This window comes from Meriones unguiculatus, chromosome 1, assembly GCF_030254825.1.
Source record: "Meriones unguiculatus strain TT.TT164.6M chromosome 1, Bangor_MerUng_6.1, whole genome shotgun sequence".
Taxonomy (NCBI): Eukaryota; Metazoa; Chordata; class Mammalia; order Rodentia; family Muridae; genus Meriones; species Meriones unguiculatus.
In genome coordinates, this window is record NC_083349.1 from 6,029,638 (window position 1) to 6,051,920 (window position 22,283).

A 22,283-nucleotide genomic window follows, 5' to 3' on the forward strand; every position below is an offset into this window, starting at 1 on the left:
GGACTTCAGTTTGGTTCCCAGCATCAACATCAGGGTATTAATGCTTTTAACTCCAGTTCCAGGGAATCCAATACCCTCTGGCCAACAGACACCTGTATGTATGTGGTGCACACAAACTCACATAAAAATGAAAACATCTTTAAAAGAAAAAAAAAAAGGTAAAACACTGATGAATCTTCTCAGATACACAAACAGAAAAACTAATAATCTGTATTTGAATGTGCAATTTGATTGAAGTTTGCATCAGTTTAAACCATACACAAACATGGCCAGACAAATGTTTGGCATTCCTGGCCTAAAGCTGGTCACATATTTGGAAAATGGTATTTGTTGGATCAAAGCCCATCCTTCCTGCTTTTGAGAGCTGCTTCTATGGATGTTCAGGAAGTTTGCTGTTGTTTTTTCCCCGTAATTAGAGTAGGTCCAGAGATAGCTTGCTTCTGTGCCCACTTGTGCCATATGCACAACACATCTCCAGGTATGGGTATAACACTCACCTAACGTAACAGTGCCAAAGGCCAATAGTAAGCAGTGTAAACAGAACCCGATCATAACAACTGTTTATTGAGTGCCAACTATGTATGTGCTATGCTCAGATATTCAACTCAAACCTTGGGTTGTGTCTTTTGAAGTACTATTGATGAGAAACACATCAAGAATCATTTCTTTAATCACTTACTCCTGCTCAGAGTAACTTTCTCCTACCCAGCTTGAGGAGGCAGAATTGTTCGTTAGTTATCGTGTGGGTCATCCCCTTTAGAGTTGCTCCAGGTGACACCCTTTCTCCAATGCCAGCACCATTCACTCTGTTATTACTGGTCCATTGCCTTTATGGGACAACAGGCTACTCCAGGAGTGTATAGTTCATTTCTGCAATCTTAGAAGATGATCCATGAGTTGCCATGATGCTTTCTGAATGATAGAACCAGCAGGACTCCAGACTTGAGAACTGAGGCTTACTGAACCACTCCCCTAACCAGGTAGTTCATGAAGGCAGGAATATCCATGGAGTATTCACAGCCTGGTGAGGTAGACTGCACGTTTCACAGATGAAGAAACTAAGAGCCAGAAGAGGCAATGGGTCACACAACTAGGAAGAGAAAAACCTGGATACTTAGAAATTGAGACTGGTAACTTGCTACTCCTCCTCTTTAGCCTATATAGACAGTTCTAAATTCAGCAAGCTAAATGTCTGCAAAACTAGAGAGAAGGGGACCAGAGTCTGCAGTTAAGGATGAAAAGATGGTCACAAAGGTGTTACTACATCTTTGAACAGAGAACTCTATCCTCAACCTTAATAGGGTTAGTCCATGCCTCTCAGGAAAACAAGCAGTACCTCATTGATTGGACTATGCTGAATCAAAGATTATGTGGTGTTCTGGGAAACCTACAGGCTCCCATATATGCTAATTCTAGTAGTAGAAATACATCTGTGTGGGCAACCTGCCTCTATGTCAGACAAAAAGGCTACATGGAATCTCCAAAGCCTGGAAGTCTTCATTATTATTTCACTATTGGAAAAGGGGGCTGGGGGAACAGAGGGGTTTTTAAGAGAAGGGAATGAGAACTAGAAAAGGGCCAGATGACAAATCCTGGGCCTCTGCCCATGCCTAGAAATATCGTAAAGCATCCTGAACTCAAAGTATGTTTTTTTTTCCCACCTCAGTCCCCAAGACCCTAGCATAAACAATAAAGACAGTTATTCTATGGTTAGAATTCTTTGAATGGGATTCTACACCCAGAGATTATGTAGCAATCTGAAGCGTGGATTTTCTTGTCCTTTTGCCAGAACATAACCTTTTATGATGCCCTTTGGTCCACCTTCAACCTCTGGCCTGTAGTCCTCTTCCTCTGGGGAAAAGCAATTGTTGCTTTTGTTATGATTAACCTATTTTGAGCAGCTGGGGCAGAGCTATGTGGCCCTGGTCATCAAAACTTCCCTCTATTGGACATAGTGAATGAAATCTCATAGAACAAGACCGCTGTGTGTGTTTTAAATCTTGACCGTCTGAAGGTGGTAGCCACAGCTCTAGTGCTGTGTTTGTCTAGCCTGGGGTTCCTGTCTCAACCCAGATGGCATAAATCACCTCAGGGATGCAGAAAAGAGGTCTGTTTTAAAGCCATGTTCCCTTCAGGCTTTTCGGGACTGTACCAAACCCAGAAACAAAGTCTGAACTAAAGTTGAAGCAGGGATAACTGCAGAAGCTCTCGGAGCATCCATTGGTGCTCGACAAGGCTGAGAGTTAAGAGCAAAGGCCTTGCCACATTCCAGGCAGGAGGTCTTCTTGCTATGGTGGGTCACCTGGTGCAAGAGCCGGCGGGGAACCTGAACGAAGTTCTTGGCCCAGTTGCTGCAAATGCTAAGGCCTTTGGCCTCTGTGCACATTCTGGTCTTGTCCACAGGAAACTTCCTAGGGTTTCTTCTATGTGTGAACACTGATGGGACTGTGGTGTAAGATTTTGCCACATTCCGGAAAGGTCACTGGCTCAAGCGGATGCACTGGTGCTCAGTAAGCTTGGCCCTCTCACTGAAGCCCCGCCCACATTCAAGACACCGGAAGGGCGGCTCTCCACTGTGAGTGCGCTGGTGCCGTAGGCAGTTTGAGCTGTTGGTGAAGTTCTTGCCACACTCACAGCAGTTGTAGGGCTTCTCGCCTGTATGTGAACGCTGGTGTTCCAGCAGATAGGAACTGCGCCCAAAGCTGTCTCCACACCAGGCACAGAAGTAGGGCTTCTCCCCAGTGTGACAGTGCTGGTGCTGTAAAAGGTTAGAGCTCAGGCTGAAACTCTTGCCACAGAGCCCACAGCGGTAGGGTTTCTCGCCAGTGTGAGTTCGCTGGTGCTGGATCAAGTTGGAGCTAACCCTGAAAGTCTTACCACACTCATCACAAGCATAGGGCTTTTCCCCCGTGTGCACCCGCTGATGTTTTGCTAGGTCTGCACTGCGACCAAAGGCCTCTCCGCACTCCGTGCACTTATGAGGACGGAGACCTGAGTGAGAACGCCGGTGTTTAGTGAGGTTAGAACTTAGGCTAAAGCAGCGGCCACATTCTGGGCAAGGGTACGGTTTTTCCCCAGTGTGCACTCGGTAATGCTTAACCAGATCTGAGCCACGCCGGAAGCTTTTGTCACACTCTGGACAGCTGTAAGGCCGGTCACACCCATGGCTGCTTTGATGGTGAATGAGGTCAGAGAGGCTGGCTACAGCTAGCCCACAATTCCGGCACCGGAGAGCTTTGGGGACTGCAGGATCGCTAGTCTTGGCAACTTCCTCAGGGCCAGAGCCTGACCTACTTAGGTACTGCCGGCCTAGCAACTTTTCCTCGGCTGCTGGTTGCTCTGGTCTCGCCAGGAGGAGGCGCCCACGCAGCGCAGCCTCGCGACCGAGGGGCGACCTGGGGGCTCCCGGGAATTTTGACGTCCGGCTCTCCAGCAGCTTCGCCCCAGCTTGATTCTCCCTGGCCACTGCTGGAGCCGCAAGTTCCATTGCGGGCGGAAAGCGCTCCGTTTCTTAAAAGCCGCTTAACTCATCGGCGCTGGAGGCCAGCCCCGGAAACGGAAAGGTCCGTCAGCCCGAGCGGCTCTGGGAAGCGGCGGCGAACTTTCTCGGCAGGCTGAAGTCGCTCGTCAGGAACTTACCACTGTGGATACAGCTTGGGGCTCTCGCCCACCGCGCCCGAGGGTCGCCAAGAAAGCCTGAACCTCGCTGACAAGGACGTACCGGAAGCGAAGTAGCTAAGACACGTCGGGCAGCCCAGGGCAGCCCTGAGATGACAGCGCGGGGCGTGTAGGTCCGGACGCCGCAGCTCGCGCCTCGACCCCGGGAGGAGCGCCTCGCCCATCCTAAACTGCTCTAAGCTCGGCGCTGACTACATATCCCAGCATGCATCGCACGCGCCTTTTCCTCTCACACAGATAAATACCATTCTCGCCATGTCTTCTGCGACTGTGCAAGTACCCGAGTTCCAGAATCTAGAACTTCCACTTCCGACTCGCATGATAACTGCGGCGGCGCTATTCGGAGCAGCAGCCTGGCCACGCCCCCCTCGTCCAGTTCCGCTCTCTCAGAGACCCGGCAAGGCGCGGGGCGGAGCCTTAGGCCCGGGCCAAGATGGCGGCTGCGAGACCGGCCCTCACAGACTCGCTCTCGTTTTGCCTCGCGCAGCTCGCGGCGGCGGCCGGGGAGGGGCCAGGTGGGGGAAAGGACCCAGCTACCAACGAGACACCCCTGGGCCGCGCGCTCTTAGCTCTTCGCACGCGCCACATCAAGGCAGCAGAGGGAATTGAGCGCTTCCGGGCACGCGGCGGACTCCGCCCCCTTCTCGCCCTGCTCCGCCGAACGGCTGCTGCGGGCCCCGACCCGTCCCAAGCAGGCTCTGGCTCCGCCCCTTCGTCGCTTGCGTCAGCCGGTTCTCCTCCTGGCCCCGCCCCCGCCGCCGAGTCGTCGCTGACGCCTTCGTCGCCAGTGCGCCTGCGCAAGACGCTAGATTTGGCGCTCAGCATTCTAGCCAACTGCTGCACGGAAGGGGCGTGCCGGGCCGAAGTGCGTAGACTTGGAGGCATTCTCTCTCTGGGTAAGTGCCCCGCCCCCGTTTTGTAGAAAGGCTCCACCCGAAGGACCTGTGCAGTCCTTAGGCCTTTATGCCACGCCTCGGAGTACGGGCTTTGTGAGGGTACCCAGCCACTCATTCCTCAGGTGTCATGCTGTGTGACGTCACCGCTCTCCCCGTAAACTATACCCGGACCTGCCCCTGCGTCACTTTTAAGCAAATGCTTTGTACTTTTTGTTTTTGTGGCTTATAACGGACAGTGCTTTACTGCTGTGTCAGTCCCTGTGCAAGGCTCTCTCGTGGGTGAGCTGGAGGCCAGAAAGGGTAGTTTTAAAAGTTCAGAAAATGGACTTAAAAAAGTGGTGCCCTCAGACATAGCGTGCGAATCACCCAACCCCTCTAAAGATGGAATTCCTTATGTAAGAACAATAGCTGCCCAGCAAGACTGAAGTTGGGAATGAAATGAAATTCAAATGTAGAATGCCCAGACTCCAAGCCTAGGCCAGTAAACAAATTTCAGCCAAGGTTAAACCTTTCTGTGTATTGGTTGATTTGGCGCCTCCTAAGGGTGATGATGGGAACAAAGTTGGGTCATGGCTTGTCCTCGGTTTTGACCAAAATCTTAATTTTTAAATTAAAAGGATTTAAAAAAATAAAAGATTAAAGTGAAACATCTAAAACTTGCATAGAGTGATGCACTTGTACAGTAATGCATTTGACAATAGACTTGACAGTAGTCCTCAGTCACCAAGGTCCCTCTAACACTGCGTTCACCTTGTCTGCTGTACTGGGCGGCATTACCTTTTCGGGGGCAGGAACAAAAGCTGACTCGGTTCAAGCCAAGTTACCTGGACTACCGTCATCGCTCCCGTGGTTCTTCCTGCCCTCTGCCTTTCTTGTAATACCCCGTCACCACAGTTGCCAGGCTGTGTCCTGTCATTCCCCTTCCTAAAACCCCTCTGTAGCTTCTGTTCCCTTCATGTTTATATTTTGACTTCTTGGACAGGTATTTGAGGGGCTTTGTGAAACCATTGGACAGACACTATTATCCTGGGGCACTTGGAAAAGCTGCTTCCACACCTGAGGCACTCTCGCCTTTTCACTTACTATCCTTCTGGCCAATATCCAATCAGTCCTCCAGCTCTTGCTCACCTTTTGGTATCTTCTGAAGACCTTTCCAATCCTCTCAAATCACACTTTTTTCTCCCCTCCTTTTTTCGCCCCCCCATCTCTCTTTGGATTGTTGGGGTTTGATACAAGCTAGACAAGCATTCTACCACTGACCTACATCCCCAGACATTTACCACGTTCTTTGATATGATTGATTAGCGACCAATAAGGGACGGAGCCCTCAAGAAAACAAACTGTCTTGCAGTGACCATTCTTCAGTGTGTGAAGACAGACAGCATCCAGAACCGAACAGCCCGTGCTCTGGGAAACTTAGCCATGGAGCCTGAGAGCTGCGGAGATATCCACTCTGCTGGTGAGAAGGCTGTACGAGTGGGCTTACCTGAAGAAGGGCCTAGATGTCTACCCTTGTTCATTATGTACCTTCCTCCTCCTTCCAGGTGCTGTTCCCTTTCTTGTTGAGAGCCTGACAGCCTGCCAGGACTCACAGTGCCTACAGAGTATAGTCCGTGCCCTCCGCAACTTGGCAGACTCACCTCAGCACCGCCTAGCTCTGGCACAGCAGGGAGCAGTGCGGCCACTGGCCGAGCTCCTGGCGACTGCCCCAGACCCTGCACTGACCTCGGCCCTAGTCCGTGCTCTGTTGGAACTCAGCCGAGGCTGCTCCCGGGCCTGTGCTGAGCAGCTAAGTCTGGGAGGGGGACTAGGCCCCCTTGTCAGCCTGGCCTCTCACCCAAAACGGGCAATTCGTGAGGCAGCCATCCTGATCCTTGCCAATCTGTGTGCTCAGGGCCTGGTGCGGCCTGCCCTGGGCAATGCTGGTGGTGTGGAGGTGCTACTGGGTGAACTTAGGAGGCGACGGGGTCCCAGTGGGACCAGCCCAGCTTCCCAGCAGCCCCTGGTACGGGCTGTGTGCCTATTATGCCGGGAAGCCATCAACCGGGCCCGGCTTCGGGATGCTGGTGGTTTGGAGCTGCTGATGGGTCTGCTGCAGGACCCTGGTGCCAGTGCCTGGCATCCACGTGTTGTGGCTGCTCTTGTAGGCTTCCTTTATGATACTGGGGCCTTGGGCAAGTTACAGGCTCTGGGACTTGTACCTCTTCTGGCCAGGCAGCTATGTGGTAAAGCTGCTGAAGAGGAAGACGAAGGCATAGAAGCTGCTTCTTGGGACTTCCCTGAGGAACGAACCTCTGGGCAGGCAGAGGCAGGAAGCTTTCGAAGCCTCAGGTGAGTCCTCATATCAGGTCCTGAGGATGGATGGTGCTTTGGGGAGGGAGCTTGTGTCTGCAACAGCCATCTTCCTTACCTCTGCCTCTGTTCTGTCTTAAAACGTTTACCAGGACTTATTCCTGATTCTTTCCTCTTCTCTAATATGACTTAGATCTGCCATCTGACCTTGGCTGCACCCCATCACCTAGAACTCTGGGCCCTACATAAGTTGACTGAGGGGTGGCATGTGTCCTGGTTATAGTGGTATACTATGGAGCCCAACCCTTATTTTGTTTGCTTGTTTATATTTTTTTGAGATGGTGTTTTACCTTGGATCTCAGGCTACCTGTATATCACTAGCCCAGGCTGTCCTTGAACTTACAACTATCCTCCTGCCTATCTTAGCCTCTAGAAAAGTTGTCGTTCTGTTACCATCACCAAAACATAACAAACTGACTTCTCTGAGCCACCGATTTCTTGTGTGTGCAATGGAGAATAACAGCATACATACCCACAGAGTTGTTGCAAAGACTGCCCCTTACTTAGCTCCAAGTGATGCTCAGTGAATGTCACTCCCTGATGGCCTTCTCGGTGGTTCCTAAACATCATGAGAAAGTGCTATCTGAGAGTTCCTATGTCTAGAACATTCTTCCTCTGTATGCTTTCATCCCTCACTTCAGTCTCTTTGGTTGCTCTTCTGTTGAGAACACTCTTCCTTCTGTATGCTTTCATCGCTCACCTCCTTCAAGTCTTTGTTCAGTTCTTACCATCTTTGTAAGGGGTCATGATCACCATCTAAGTTCATATTTCACCTCCTCTCCTCCTCAGTATCCCTTTTCTCCTACTGTTATTCCACACTACACTGACATCACAACAACATACCATGAAACGTTTGTTTGTTTTGTTTTGTTTAGACAAGGGATCTCACTGTAGTCTAGGCTGATCTTAAACTTACTGTCCTCCTGCATCAGCCCCCTGAGTGTTAGGAGCACAGGCGTAAAGCACTGTACACCTGCTCATACGTGTGCTTGTGCTGGTTCTCCTCAGTATGTAATCTCTGGCAATAACATTTTGCTCATCGATTTTCTTGAGCACCTAATGCTGGACTTTGCACATGGTAAACATCAGTAATTCAGAATGAGATATGGCCCTGTCTCAGTTTTGTGTTCCCCCATTTACACACCTTTCTTTCACAGAAGCGTCCTTTTTCTTTTCTTCCCTTCTCGTCCCTTTCTTTCTTCCCTCCCATCTGTCTGCTTTTTCTATTTGAGACAGCATCTCTTGAGGCTGTCCTGGAATTTACCCTCCCAGGCTTGCCTTGAACTTGTGATGCAGTTCGCCTTTGTGGTTCTGCTTCCTTGCGTTGGCTCTGGGTTCAGACTCCTTTTCTTCCTGTCCTCTGTAGGTTGTGGCTGATTTCTGAGGGTTATGCAGCAGGCCCTGGAGATATCTCCCCAGATTGGTCTCCTGAGCGCTGTCCGATGCCAGAGCCATCTGAGTCAGTCAGTCCTACCCCTGGCCAGACCTCAATGTCAACGCCCCACACACTGCGCAAATTGGGCCGTGTCCCTGCTGCCACTCCTGAGGAGCCTTGGGGCCAAGAGGGGCCAGCTCTGTTGCTGCTGTCACGCTTCTCCCAGGCTTCTGACCCGAGTGGAGCTCTAGTGACTGGCCCAGCACTGTGCGGTCTGTTGGCCTATGTGACGGGTGCACCAGGACCACCAAGCCCACGTGCACTGCGCATCTTGGCCCGTCTCACCTGTAACCCTGCCTGCCTTGAGGCCTTTGTGCGCAGCTACGGCGCAGCGCTGCTGCGTGCCTGGCTCATACTCGGTGTCTCACCAGATGACTGGCCTGTGGCACGTGCCCGGCCTGCACACCGAAGCCAGCACCGAGAGCTGGGTATGTTTCCCCTATCCCTGCCCACATGAAAGGTCCATTTCCTCCCTCACCTTTTGTGGATCTAGAGTCTCTACTTGCTACTCAGTTGCCCTCTCGATCTCTCCTGCTTACTGTCCAGGCTGCTCAGTCCCCAGGTGTTGGGGGCTTGGGGCCCTGGAAGGCAGGGAACTTTCCCTTCTATTCCATAGCCCTGGGACACAGAGAGTTCTGCTCTGTCCTCTGCCCAAACTTGGGGCCCAGATAACCTGGTACCAGGTTTGGCTCCCAGCACCTAAAATCTGACCCTTCTTCATTTCTTTACCCATTCTATTCTTGGTTCTGACTATCCTGGGCACACTCACTTACAGGCTGAGGCACCATTGTCCTCCTATAGACTTTTCATCATAGGCTACCCTGTCTTCTGTAGGCTGTGTCAGTCTTTAAGGGCCCAGATCTACACCCAGACCATCCACTTTTCTGTTCTCACTTTTGATTTTTGGTTCCTCCTACCTAGTCCTGTTCTTGAGCAGTGCTCATCGGACTCCTATACTGATGGCTTGCCCTGAGATTTTACTCTCCCCCTTTCACGGACTCGTGCCCATAACACTGCAGACTTTGACACTGACTCCAGCCTGAACTGTTGTCCTGACCCTGCAGGTGAGATGCTGCTGCAGAACCTGACTGTTCAGGCTGAGTCCCCCTTTGGAGTAGGTGCCCTGACCCACCTGCTGCTCTCCGGGAGTCCTGAGGACCGAGTCGCCTGTGCACTGACCCTACCCTTCATCTGCCGGTGAGGAGGAGACGGGTGTCCTGCGGGGATTGTGAGCAAGATTGCAACTCTCCAGTCGTGGCTTTAGCCCCCAGCTGAAAAACCCTCTTTTCCCCACAGGAAGCCCATTCTGTGGCGCCGCTTACTTCTGGATCAGGGTGGCCTCCGCCTCCTCCTCACAGCACTAACCCAGCCAGCTCCACACCCACTCTTCCTCTTCTTTGCGGCAGACTCCCTTTCCTGTCTCCAAGGCCTGGTGTCCCCCACTGTGAGCCCAGTCCTTTTCCCAGCCGTGCCCTTGGAGCTAGACTCGCCCTCCCCGTGCCTCTATGCACCTCTGCTGGCTCCAGCCCCTGTCCCAGCTCCGGACCTGCACTTCATTCTGGATTCAGGCCTACAGCTCCCTGCTCAGCGGGCTGCTTCAGCTACTGCCTCCCCTTTCTTCCGGGCCCTGCTATCCGGCAGCTTTGCTGAAGCGCAGATGGATTTGGTGCCACTTCGAGGCCTGTCCCCCAGTGCTGCGTGGCCTGTCCTACACCATTTGCATGGCTGCCGGGGCTGTGGGGCTGCTCTGGGACCCATACCCCCACCTGGCCAGCCCCTGCTGGGCTCCAAGGCTGAGGAGGCACTGGAGGCTGCTGGCCGATTTTTGCTACCTGCTCTGGAGGAGGAGCTAGAAGAGGCTGTTGGCCACATCCACTTGGGTCCCCGGGGTGGCCCCGAGTCGGTGGGTGAGGTGTTCCGCCTAGGGCGGCCCCGGCTGGCTGCCCACTGTGCACGCTGGACACTGGAGCCAGGGCAGTGCCCAAGAAAACGGGCCCTGGCCCTTATGGGGCTTGTGGAAGCAGTAGGCGAGGAGGCAGGGCCCCTCACTGAGGCTTTGCTGGCTGTGATAATGGGGATTGAGTCCTAGTGCAGATGCCCTAGGCTAACCTATTAGCGTCCCTGGGAGAGGACCCAGGGATGAGTCGGCGGTAAAGGAGGCTTCTCTCAGCATGGCATGAAAGGAGACTGCAGAAGGAGCTATCCTCAGGGACTGAAGAGAAAACGGAACTGGATCCCAGGACGAAGATCTGAAGATCCATGACTCAAAGGCCAACACCAGAGCCTGTGCAAGGAGCCCAAGAGGGCAGCTCAGGCTGCAGGGTCTGGTCTGGCCCAGCCCTATGGTGTTGAAAATAAAAGTCAGATTTGCACAATGCTGTTGTACAGTGATTCTGCCCACTTTCCTCTGGGGTGCGCCATCCCGGGACCTAGGAGTTACTGTAGACCTGGGCGTGGTGGGTTCCCTAGGGTGAGGGAGGGCCCTGGGAGGCCTGCTCTCTGAGTCCTTGCTCAGACACAGCCACCCATCTAAACACAGAACTTGGCCAGGGCTGAGAGGTTTTGGCTAAGGACAAGGATGACAGCATGTCATAACACTTCTGCCTTCTGACCTTTACCTGTCAGTCTCTGTCCCTATCTTTTGAACCAGTTTAAAAAAGGCATTTATGTGTACATGTGTGTATATGCCATAGAGGACAACATGAGGAAGTCAGTTCTCTGCTTCCATCATATGGGTCCCAGGGACCAAATTCAGGTCCTCTGGTTTAGAAGAAAGTGCCTTTACCTGCTGAGCCATCTTACTGGCTCAGCTTTTAACTGTCAGCTGCTGAAGGGGAGACCTACTTGGGTTTCTGGGGCCAATTCTTAGTCACATTCCAAGAATACCCCTCACTGGCATTCAGGTGGAAGAAGGTCTCTCGGAGCCTGCACTAAGCCTGTCAGGGTCTGGGCACTTTGGAACGGTAAGTTAAGGTGCTCTTGGTGACCTTGCATCTCTGGGTGTTCAAATCTTTGGCTTAAGTTGTGCCTTAGGATGTGGTGGTACATTCCTTTAATCCCAGCATTCAGGTGACAGAAGCAAGTGGATCTCTTGGGAGTTACAGGCCAGCCAGGGCTCCATAGTGAGATCCTATCTTAAAACAAAAATGCACTTACGGCTGATCCCTTTCTGATTGATTTAAGCTGCCATGGAGGACTATGCTGGGCTTCAGTATTTTTACCAAACTTCCCAGGTTCTGACTTGTTCCTAGGCTGAGGCCCCATCTCTATTCTGTTGCTTAGATCTGACCCCCAGGATGGCTGTAAGACAGCAGCCGTCTGTCCATACCCACGTCCAGGTCTTTCCAACTTGATTTCTTAGGAAGCCAGTCCAGGCACAGCTTCTTGTCACTCTGTGGCTGGCATCTGTTGCTTTCTTCTCTTTAACCGGTGCCTTGGGAAAGGGCTGTTTTGGAGCAGGCTCTGGGCACCTCCGTGTTAGGAAAGGGTTTTGTTTTACAAGTGTTTGTCGTTCTGGGAGTTTACATGGGGCTTGGGTCTGGGTTTTGCTTTCCCTGTTCTATGTATCTATTTCCAGGTATGTCTTTCAGGGAAAGCCTTGCCCTAGAGTCTGGATTGCTGTTCTCTGCGTGAGACATTTCTTAGTGTGTATGCCTCTTGCCCTTCCATCTCTGTTTGGCTGGCTGTCAGAACCTGGGTCGGATACATCCTTAGGAACATTACTCCTGTCCAACAGAACTCTGCAAAGGACGAGTCTCTTTAAAATGTCCGGGTGGGAGTGCGGCCCTGCCGAGGACTGAGGTGCTGGCTTTGGTGCTGGCTTTGGAAGGTATGGCCTGGGGCCCTCAGTTTAGGAGACTCTTTAAGGCAGGAGTTAAGGAAGAACCACTTCTGACTTGGCTGCAGCTGCCGCTGAGGCAAAGGCTGGGGTGTGGCCTCCTCCGAGCAGAGCCAGAAGGCTGGGTTGGGTGGGCCCTGGTGCTGTCTTTCTTCGTGTCCCCGTGCTCCCCCTTCATCGCTCCCCCCGACTGTATCCCAGCGGGTCCCGGCTTCCATACATGGTCACGGCCCTGCTTCTAACTCCCTGACGTACCCCCCCGCCCCCCGCCCCCACCGGACACGGCCCCCGCCCTGCTCGCCCCAAGCTGTCCGCCAGCGCACCGCCATGGAGGACCTGGGTGAGTGGGGACCGGGTCCCCCCAGCCTCTCACCCCTGCCTGCGTCTATCCTCTTCCCCACTCACACTCCCGTAGCTCCCCATCCCAGTTTTCTCCCTCCATTTTCTGGCTTCAGCCTGCTTGTGCCTCCCTCCCAAATCCACGTACCCTTTCCTGCCTCTCCCTTCCTGCCTTGCCTGCGATGTCGCTCCCTCCGTTCTTCCCTGGCTCTGTTCCCTCAATCCTGCTTGTGCAATGGACTAAGCGTTAAGGCACCCACAGGGGCCTGGAATGAGAGGCTCTGGGAAGGAAGGGGTTAAGGGATCCTCGGGTCCTCGGACTGGGAAAATAGACTGGAGAGGGGAGCGTGACCTCAATTTTCGGAGATGAAAGGAGACCACAATAGGATTTCAAAAAGAGAAGAGTTAAGTGCCCCTAAGTATAGCAGGGGTCAAGTAAGTCCTCAGGGCAAGAAAGAGAAAAACAGACAAAGCGTGCCGAGGCGATAGAAGTTTAAGGCTTCTACCGAAGATGCCCAGAAAAGAGTAAAGGGAGGGGGCTCGGAGGTTCAAAGCACCCCGAGGCTGCGCTAGAAGGCTCTGCTCTCCGTGGCCGAATTTCTGGACCCAGCAGCAGAGGGCGCTCCTCAATAATAGTACACGGGTAAGAAGTACTCCAAAAAAGCCGCCCCCTGCCAGCGCTGCGTACCCCTGAGGAGGACAGGGTGGGCCAGGCTGGCCAGGCTGTTTAAACACGAGGAAGTGGGGAGTGTGGCACGGAGAACAGCTAATCAGGAAGGGGGGTGTCAAACACAGCCAGCTGAACAATTTGGGTACAGTTAAGAGCCAGTCGGCGTCAGGAAAGATGGAGAGGATGAGTCAAGTGACTGGCGTGTCCTTGGCTCCCAGAAGTCAAGGGAGAGGTCTACCCCCTGCTACTCCCATCCCACTTCTTTGCCTTGGGCTAGCCCTCTTACTGTGTTTCTTGGCCGCTCGCTGCCTTTAACACCGGCTTCCTACTTTTTAAATACTGCCATTTGAACCCTAACTCTAACCTCCTAAGACCTCGGACGCCCTACCCCCAAAACCTCTCACCCTGAGGGCCTCTCACCGCAGATGCCCTGCTCTCTGACCTGGAGACCACCACCTCACACATGTCACGGTTAGGGGCTCCCAAAGAGCGCCCACCAGAGCCGCTCACACCTCCCCCACCCTATGGCCACCAGCCACAGGTGAGATGAGATTTGGGGGTATGGGGCAGCCACTGGGGCCTGAGTCGGTCTGGGCTTGGGTAAATTAGAGTCTGAGGGAGGCAAGGAAACGAGACTGTCCTTCCGCATACACCTCTACTCTCTGTAGACGGGATCTGGAGAATCTTCAGGAGCCTCTGGAGACAAGGACCATCTATACAGGTGAGGGCCCTGGGAATTGGGGCATGGAGATAGAGAAGTTCAGGTGAGGGGACTCAGTTTACGTGAGGGACCCTAAACCCAGGTTCCCTCCTGTCCCTTAGCACAGTATGCAAGCCTCGGTCCCCAAAGCCTGTAGCCCCTGTGGCTCCTCCATTCTCCTCATCCAGTGGTGTCTTGGGCAGCGGGCTCTGTGAGCTAGACCGTTTGCTGCAGGAACTTAATGCCACCCAGTTCAACATTACAGGTACCAGGGGTTCTGAGCCAGCCTTTGATGGGTTGGGGACAGCAAAGAAGGGCAGAATAAGGGACACAGACCTCTCTGAGGGGCAGTTAAAGGACATGGATTCTTCACTGAGAGGACGTCTCCTTGCCAGTGTTATTCTCTCATCTCTCCAGATGAAATCATGTCTCAGTTCCCATCTAGTAAGATGGCCGAAGGGGAAGAGAAGGAGGACCAGTCTGAAGACAAGAGCACACCCACTGTGTGAGTTTGTCATGGTTGGCAGGGCTGGGCAGGAGGTGATGGGCCTGGATGTCTGGGGTACCAGAGGGGGTGTTGTGCTGCCAGGCTCTGAGGCTATAACTGTGTTCTCCACAGCCCTCCCAGCACATTCCCTGTCCCCTCAAAGCCTTCAGCCACCTCAGCCACTCAGGAGCTGGATAGACTGATGGCATCGCTCTCTGACTTTCGAGTCCAGAACCATGTGAGTCGGAAGGATTTTGGCTGGGGTCACTTTGTGGCTCACCAATCCAGTTTTGACGCTTCTAACATGTGGCGTTTTGTGGACTCAACTTCCTTGTCCTCTTCCCTACAGCTTCCAGGCTCGGGGCCTTCTCAGCCTCCAGCAGTGAGCTCCACCCGTGAGGGATGCTCATCTCCACCAGGACAGACGAGCAAGGGCAGCCTGGACACGATGCTGGGCCTGCTGCAGTCCGACCTTAGCCGCCGTGGTGTGCCCACTCAGGCCAAGGGCCTCTGTGGCTCCTGCAACAAGCCTATTGCTGGGCAAGTAAGTGCAGCCCCCGGAGAGGAGGCGTGAACTCACATACCTGCCTTTAAGAGCCAGGCTTGTGTTTCTCCCTTTAAAACTGTGTTTGTTTTTATTCTTTGAGAATTTAATACATGTATACAGTTTACTTTGCTTCTATCTAACCCCTCCCTCTAGTCCTTCCATTGCTCCCGTATTCTTCCCAACTTCATACCATCTTTTATTTGTTTATTTTATTATTTTTTAATGGTTATTCAGCTTCTGTTAGCCATGACCAAGTATACTTCTTGAAGGCTATAGTCTGTCTCCCAAACTACAGCCCAACAGCAAAGACCTTTTATTTATTTATTTATTTATTTATTTTTAATGTGCATGGTGTTTTGCCTGCTTGTATGTCTGTGTGAGAGGGTCAGATCTTGGAGTTATAGACAGTTGTGAGCTGCCATGCAGGTGCTGGGAGTTGAACCTGGGCCCTAGTGCTCTTAAACACTGAGCAGTCTCTCCTGCCCTGAGAATTTTCATTTTAAATGGTTTATTTCTTTTATTGTATGTGAATTGGTGTTTTGCTGGCATGTATCTGTATGATGGTGTTGGATCCCCTGGAACTGGACTTACAGACAAGTGTGAGCTGCCACGTGGTTGCTGGGAATTGAACTCAGGTCCTCTGGAAGAGTCACCAGTGTTCTTAACTACTGAGCCATCTCTCCAGCCTTTCGTGTCATCCCTTTAAATCCTACCAAGTACAGTTTGTGCTTCTGGTGGGTTCATGAATGTGGGGCCATCCTTTGGAGCATTGCTCCTTTCAGGCGCCGCGCCCCTGAAGAAAACAGAAGCGCCTTCACCCAGTAGCCAATAACTGCCAATTGCTCTTCTGCTAGGGGTGGGGCTGAGGGAGCCCCTCCCTCATCCCTGATGGGGTTTGAACTGGCTTGATACTATGTAAGTCTTGTGAAAGGTCCACGGCTGCCCTGGATTCATGGGTGTGACCGCCCTGCCAAGCAGAGAAGGCACTGGTTTGTAGAGTCATCCCAGTGTCTGGCTTTTACAAGCTTCCCACCCTCTTCTGTCATCACAGATCTCTGAGCCTGATGAGGAGAGACTGTGAGACAGATCTTCCATTTAGACCTGTGTGCTAGTCCCTTTCAACAAGTACTAGTGAGGTGGAAATTGTTTTTTCTTGTAATGTTGAGACCTTTACATATGCTAGGTAGACCCTCGGTCACGAAGCTGCACGCTAACTCTCGAATCTTTTTTTTTTTTTTTTTGACAGTGATTCGTGTATCCCATGCTGTCCTCAAATTCAATAGATAGTCACTGATAGAGTCCAATTTCTGATCCTCTGTTTTCTTCCCCGAGTCCTGGGGTTATAGGCATGCACTCCTCCTGCGCCGTTTATATGTAATTCTTGGGAATGGAATTCAAGAATTTGTGTGCGCTAGGCAACCACTCTAACACCGAAGGCACAGCTCTAGCCCAGTCCTGGGAATTTTGAGACAAAGTCTTACTGTGTAGCACACCTAAAACCCATGATCATCTTGCTTTTCTCTCCTAAATTCTAGGATTTTCAGCATATGCCACTATGCCCACCTGAGGTGGACATACTGTTTATATTTTATGTGGTTTTCTTTCAGTTACTTTATTTTTTGAGGAAGTGTCTCACTGTAGCCCAGGCTAACCAAGAACTCACTCTGTAACCCAGACTGGCCTTGAACTCATGGCTATCCTCCTACCTCAGCCTTCTAAGTGCTAGAAATACAGGTGTAAGCCATCATGCCCAGCTATATTTTATGTTATCTTTCTTTTCTCTTTTTTAATTTTATGTGCATTGGTGTTTTGCCTGAGCTAACAGACAGCTGTGAGCTGCCATGTGGGTGCTGGGAATTGAACCCAGGGCCTCTGGAAGAGCAGCCAGAGCTTTTAACTGCTAAGCCATCTCTCCAACCTTCTATTCTGTTTTCTTAATTTAAAAAGCTGTGTATGTGCAAGGGACTAAACCCAGGGCCTTCACACATGCTAAATACACCTTTTGCCATTGAACTAACCCTTAGAACTTTGTACAGTTATGGATAAGAAAGCTGAGACTGTTAGTGATGAGCCATAGGGTGAGAATTCCAACCTGGTTAGGATTTGGTGTGGTCCTACTGTGTGCTGGCCACTGTGTTAGTTCCTCTTCATAGCCCTATTTCATTTAATCTTTCCAAAAGGCTCATTAGTTTTTGCCTAGTATCTCGAAGGCATCATAGAAACTGTCTTCCCTTTCAGAGTCTGGTCTGGGAGTCCTGGTTCTTGGGTCATGGACTGAACAGATATAGATATATTCATAATAGCGGAGCCTGGTTGGCTAAAAGCATCTCGATTGACTAATTACCTGACTCCCATAGCAGCATTGCCAACCTCAGAAAGCAGGGTGGTATGACTTCTGTGAGGCTCCAGGTACCTCAGTCTCCAGAGGTTGCACCCTCTACTAAAACTTTTGTCTGCACTGGCATGAAGATGACTCTGTTTCCTGGCAGGGTGGTGTTGCTTTAATTCTAGCGCCCTGGAGGCTGAGAGGTAGAGAATTAAGCTACAGAGAGTATGAAGCCAGCACAGCATAGAAAGACTGTCTCAAAAAATAAAAAATTAAAGAAAAAAAATACCCTGCACAGACTGGCTTTAACTAAAGCCTTCGAAGGAGTGTGAGCCCAAATACACTATGCTTTATGTGAATGTAAACCCTGGAGGGAAGTATCTCTAACTCAGTTTGTAGCACCGTGTGTGTGTGTGTGTGTGTGTGTGTGTGTGTTTCCATCCTGATCGGTCAGGGTCAGGTGCCCGGGATGTAACCTTAGCTCACCCAGCACCTGCCTTGGGAGAGCCGCTCTGACAGGAACTTCCCGTCCCACTTCGCAGGTGGTCACGGCTCTGGGTAGAGCCTGGCATCCGGAGCACTTCCTCTGCAGCGGCTGTTCCACCACCCTGGGAGGCAGCAGTTTCTTCGAGAAGGACGGGGCTCCCTTTTGCCCCGAGTGCTACTTTGAGCGCTTCTCCCCACGCTGCGGCTTCTGCAACCAACCCATCCGACACGTAAGCTCCGCGGAGTCCCGCCCACTTACCTGTCTCACTTAGCCTGCTGATTCCAGCCCTCCTCTCCCGCCTACCTCCACGCCCACCCCACCTTTTCCGTTTTCCCGCTTTAATCCCTATAATGCCCAAATTCCTCCTTAGTTCTTTAGCCCTCCCCAGGCTCCCAGAGGGAGGCGGAGGGAAGAAGGGACAGAAGGCGACAGTAATGACCTTTTTCGTTTTCTGCAGAAAATGGTCACCGCCTTGGGCACCCACTGGCACCCAGAACATTTCTGCTGCGTCAGCTGCGGGGAGCCCTTCGGAGAAGAGGGTGAGAGCTGATGGTGAAAAGCTACAGGTCCACTGCTCTCCGGCCTTGAGTTTTCTTCTACTCTGTCCGGCCCTCCCCATCCACCCATGGGTTCCCACCCTCTCCCGCCGTTTCCTGGTCCTTCCTTCGCCACCCCCCACACCCAAGGCGGCTCTCGGATCCTGTAGTCCCGCCTCATGCTCTGTCCCCGCCCCCAGGTTTCCACGAGCGGGAGGGCCGCCCCTACTGCCGCCGGGACTTCATGCAGCTGTTCGCCCCGCGCTGCCAGGGCTGCCAAGGCCCCATCTTGGATAACTACATCTCTGCACTCAGCGCGCTCTGGCACCCGGACTGCTTCGTCTGCAGGGTGCGTGGCGGTGTGGGGGAGCGGGCTAGGAGCCCAGGGTGGGGCGATTCGTTGATTAGTCTGGTTGGCTTGCTCGAAGTGCTGCCTCGCTCCTGCTGCGTGGCCACAGGCGTCAGGTTACCCGGTCAGACTTTGGCTCATTTTGTCAATTCCTCCTTCTGGCAGGAATGCCTCACACCCTTCTCTGGAGGCAGCTTTTTCGAGCACGAGGGTCGCCCGCTATGTGAAAACCATTTCCATGCCCAGCGAGGTTCTTTGTGTGGTACGTGTGGCCTCCCCGTGACTGGCCGCTGCGTGTCTGCTCTGGGCCGCCGCTTCCACCCAGATCACTTCACCTGCACCTTCTGCCTCCGCCCGCTCACCAAAGGCTCCTTCCAGGAGCGCGCCAGCAAGCCTTACTGCCAGCCTTGCTTCCTGAAGCTCTTCGGCTGACCTCCTTTTGGGATCACAGATCTCCAAAACCAAACCTCCAAAAAAAAAAAAAAAAAAAATTCATGAAAAAGACTGAATCCTCCAGATCCCCAGCTGGAGCTACCCAGACATCCTTTGCCCCTACCCCTCCGCTCCCGCTGTGGCCCAGCCACTGGAGAGACCCGCCCCTAAAGTATTCTCAGAAAGGGCCCCGCACAACCACTAGCCTGGAATGAAGCTCTCACCCTGACCTGATCCTGGTTTTTGTTTTCTGACCAGTCAGAGGCCAGGATGTTCCTGTTCCTCCTTGGCTCACTGTTCTGTACACTTTTTCTACAAACATAAAAACACGCTCCACACCTCACAGTGCCAGAGAACCTTGCTTTACTACCCAGAACCCTCGGGCAGGCTCATGCTCTGAAGGCTCTGGGCCATAACCTTGTAGAGGAGCCAAAACTGCCCTCTCCCGCCTTGGGGACGACAACAAAGGCAGGCATGGAGAGGCATTCCTGTCATCCCATGGTGGAGGGCAAGGCAGACTGTCCTCAGCTGCAGAGCAAAAACTGAAGCCAGGTTGGGTTTATGAAACTATCTTAAACAAAACAAACAAACCCCAAACACCTGGAAACTACACTCCAAAGCAGTGTCGACAGAATGAACGGCATGGCAGTTCATGCTGTAATCCAGCGTGAGGGACACAAGTTCAACACCAGCTCAAAAGCTGTCTGCTTGTACACAGTGAGTTCCGGGCCGGCCTGGCTTCTGAGATCTAGTGTTAAGATGTCGGGGCGGGGTACCAGAAAACCCAGGTTCAATTTCTAGCACCCTCAACTGTCTGTAGCACTAGTTCCAGGGAATCCAACACCCTCTTCTGGCCTCTACAGGCACCAGTACACACGTGGTGCAGACATACACATAAAACACAGATTTTTAAAAAGGGTTGGAGAAATGCTTCAGTAGTTAAGAGTGCTGCACATTCTGAAGATGTGTGTTCAGTTCCCGGCACCCACCCGATGGCTCGCAACCATTTGTAACTCCAGTTCCAAGGAGTTGAGGACACCACAACTTACCATTTATTTAAAAAGACTTTTTTTAAAGATAAGATTTAATCACAGGGTCAAAAGTGAGGCTTTGGCAAAGAAAGGAAGCCATGCCTCAAAACCATAGGTGTGGGGTTCTCAAAAACAGGTAAGTCAGGCATATATGTTCGAATGATGAGTATATATAGGCTTTTAACTGCTAATGAGTCTCTCAGGCAGCCTCTACTTTCCCATCTCTCTTCTTTTTGGTGCTTAAGATTATTGGGTGAATCATTTAGACAAAGTGGGAAGCTTCAGAACAGGAAAAGCTCTTTATCACACATCTGATAGAGGGTCAATATCAAATATAAAAAGAACTAAACACAAAACAAAACCAAAAGCCTGGATGTTAAGAAAACAATTAAAACTGGGGTACAGAACTAAACAGAGTTTTCAAAAGATGAAACACAGTGGCGGAGAAACATTTAAAGAAATGTCCACTCTCCTTAGTTAGGAGGAAAATGCAAATCCAAACTACTTTGAGCAGCACTTGGGAGGCAGACACAAGCAGGTCTCTTGTGTTTGAGACCAGCCTCATCTGCAGAGTGAGCTCCAGGACAGCCAGAGCTACACAGAAAACCTGCCTTGAAAAACAGAAACAAAAAACTAACACTACTTTGAGATTTCATCTTACTTTAGTCAGACTGCAGGATCAAAAAAACAAATGGCAGCTCATGCTGCTGAGGATGTAGAGTAAGAGAAACACTTAGCCATTGCTGATGGGAGTGCAAACTCCTACAGCCTCTATGGGAATCAGTGTGGAGGTTCTGGGAATAGATCTACAGCACGATCCTTCTTCACCACTCTTGGGCATACCAAAGGACTCTACATTCTACTGCAGAGACACTTGCTCATCCATGTTCATTGCTGCTCTAGCCATAGTATCTAGAAGTTGGAAGCAGCAAGATATTTGTTGATAGATATTTGTCAGTAGATATTTGTTGATATTTGTTGATGGATGAATGGATAAAGAAAATGTGTTACATCTGCACAATGGAATATTATTCAGCTGTTTAAAGAAAAAACAGTCATGAAATTTACAGGTAAATGGATGGAACTAGAAAAAAAATCATCCTGAGTACGGTAACTCGGCTCCAAAAAGACAAATATGGCATGCATTTTCTTATATGTGGATGTTAGCTCTTAAGCCTTCAATAGACATGCCGTAATTCATATAATCACAGAGGTAGATATGGAGTAAGGGATTTGGTGGAGGGGGGTCTCCCAAGGAAGGGTAAATAGAATCTATAATTGTGAAGAGGCAGGAGAAGGATAAGCAAAAAGATTAAACGAAGAAGGGGAGGCTAACAGGGGATAAGAGAGGTGATGTAAGAAAGACAACTAACCCTAACGGGCCATTGGAGGAGCCATATGGAAACCTGCTACTTAGACGTTTCCCAATGTAGACACACATATGAAAGGACTCTAAGTGGAGTGGCCAAATGGTCAGGGAGACGACGCTTCAGCTATGCATCTTACACTACCAGGTGAAACATCCAGTGCCAGGAATGGTTACATCTATTTGAGTCATTGGCCAAAGGTGACCCACAGACACCCCCGGACATCTCAGGCTATTATCAGGGATGTTGGTTGCTCTCCACAAACTGAAGGTAAGACCCTACTGCTCAAGACGGCACATAATTTCGTTCAACATGGAGAAGTCAAGCTGGTGCCTAACGAGAGCCTTTACCCTTAGTAACTGGTGCCCATAGTATTGGAAGGTACTCTGCATGCTGCCGGAGAAGAAAGGTAAGCAACCGCCCAGCCACAAACCCTTCAGTCTATGATATGGTGACCTGCCTGCACCGTAGGCTGGTGCAATGGTGGCACAAGCATTGTGGGAGTAACCAGCCACTATCTGGCAGGATGCCTTATGCTGCTCAGGTGGTCAAGAACCCGAGACTGAATAGGCTGTAGGCCTAGGGGAAAACCAAATGTTCTGCTAAAGCAGTGGCTCTCAACCGTCCTAATGCCATGACCCTTTAATACGGTTCCTCATGTTGTGGTGATGCCTGATCATAAAATTGTTTTCATTGCTACTTCATGACTGATTTTGCTACTCCTGTGAATGTAAATACCTGATATGCAGGATATCTGATAAGTGACCCCTGTGAAAGGGGTCATGACCCACAAATCGAGGAATTGCTAAGGAA

General features: G+C 51.3%; 3 protein-coding genes across 8 annotated transcripts; 2 read left to right on the forward strand and 1 right to left on the reverse strand.

Moving 5' to 3' along the window:
- Nucleotides 1-543: 543 nt before the first annotated feature.
- On the reverse strand, nucleotides 544-3,487 carry LOC110561470 (zinc finger protein 239-like). Its single transcript, XM_021657905.2, has one exon. It carries the CDS (start codon nucleotides 3,485-3,487, stop codon nucleotides 2,480-2,482), a length of 1,008 nt encoding a protein of 335 aa, XP_021513580.1. The 3' UTR covers nucleotides 544-2,479.
- A 624-nt stretch (nucleotides 3,488-4,111) lies between these two features.
- Nucleotides 4,112-10,736, forward strand: Armc5 (armadillo repeat containing 5). The gene is made up of 6 exons (XM_021657904.2): nucleotides 4,112-4,574; nucleotides 5,926-6,033; nucleotides 6,119-6,905; nucleotides 8,293-8,789; nucleotides 9,426-9,558; nucleotides 9,658-10,736. Exons 1-6 carry the CDS (start codon nucleotides 4,112-4,114, stop codon nucleotides 10,448-10,450), a joined length of 2,781 nt encoding a protein of 926 aa, XP_021513579.1. The 3' UTR covers nucleotides 10,451-10,736.
- A 1,659-nt stretch (nucleotides 10,737-12,395) lies between these two features.
- Tgfb1i1 (transforming growth factor beta 1 induced transcript 1) lies at nucleotides 12,396-19,415 on the forward strand. 6 transcript variants are annotated; one of them, XM_021657908.2, is made up of 11 exons: nucleotides 12,397-12,539; nucleotides 13,634-13,749; nucleotides 13,877-13,929; nucleotides 14,031-14,173; nucleotides 14,326-14,413; nucleotides 14,528-14,633; nucleotides 14,745-14,939; nucleotides 17,811-17,984; nucleotides 18,213-18,294; nucleotides 18,492-18,640; nucleotides 18,806-19,415. In XM_021657908.2, exons 1-11 carry the CDS (start codon nucleotides 12,527-12,529, stop codon nucleotides 19,070-19,072), a joined length of 1,386 nt encoding a protein of 461 aa, XP_021513583.1. In that variant the 5' UTR covers nucleotides 12,397-12,526; the 3' UTR covers nucleotides 19,073-19,415. The 6 variants fall into 6 exon arrangements, with proteins under 6 accessions (XP_060236693.1, XP_021513583.1, XP_060236683.1 ...); XM_060380700.1 differs by having other exon boundaries at nucleotides 14,036-14,173; XM_060380710.1 differs by lacking the exon at nucleotides 14,031-14,173 and having other exon boundaries at nucleotides 12,396-12,539.
- The last annotated feature ends 2,868 nt before the right edge of the window (nucleotides 19,416-22,283 follow it).

Excerpts from the sequence above, each read along its gene's own strand:
- LOC110561470 (XM_021657905.2), bottom strand. The coding sequence starts at position 3,487 with ATGGAACTTGCGGCTCCAGCAGTGGCCAGGGAGAATCAAGCTGGGGCG.
- Tgfb1i1 (XM_021657908.2), top strand. Across the intron at positions 14,414-14,527 it reads GACAAGAGCACACCCACTGT|CCCTCCCAGCACATTCCCTG; the intron begins GTGAGTTTGTCA and ends TGTTCTCCACAG. Across the intron at positions 18,641-18,805 it reads CGGACTGCTTCGTCTGCAGG|GAATGCCTCACACCCTTCTC; the intron begins GTGCGTGGCGGT and ends TCCTTCTGGCAG.
- Armc5 (XM_021657904.2), top strand. The coding sequence starts at position 4,112 with ATGGCGGCTGCGAGACCGGCCCTCACAGACTCGCTCTCGTTTTGCCTC. Across the intron at positions 4,575-5,925 it reads TGGAGGCATTCTCTCTCTGG|TGACCATTCTTCAGTGTGTG; the intron begins GTAAGTGCCCCG and ends ACTGTCTTGCAG. Across the intron at positions 6,906-8,292 it reads GGAAGCTTTCGAAGCCTCAG|GTTGTGGCTGATTTCTGAGG; the intron begins GTGAGTCCTCAT and ends TGTCCTCTGTAG.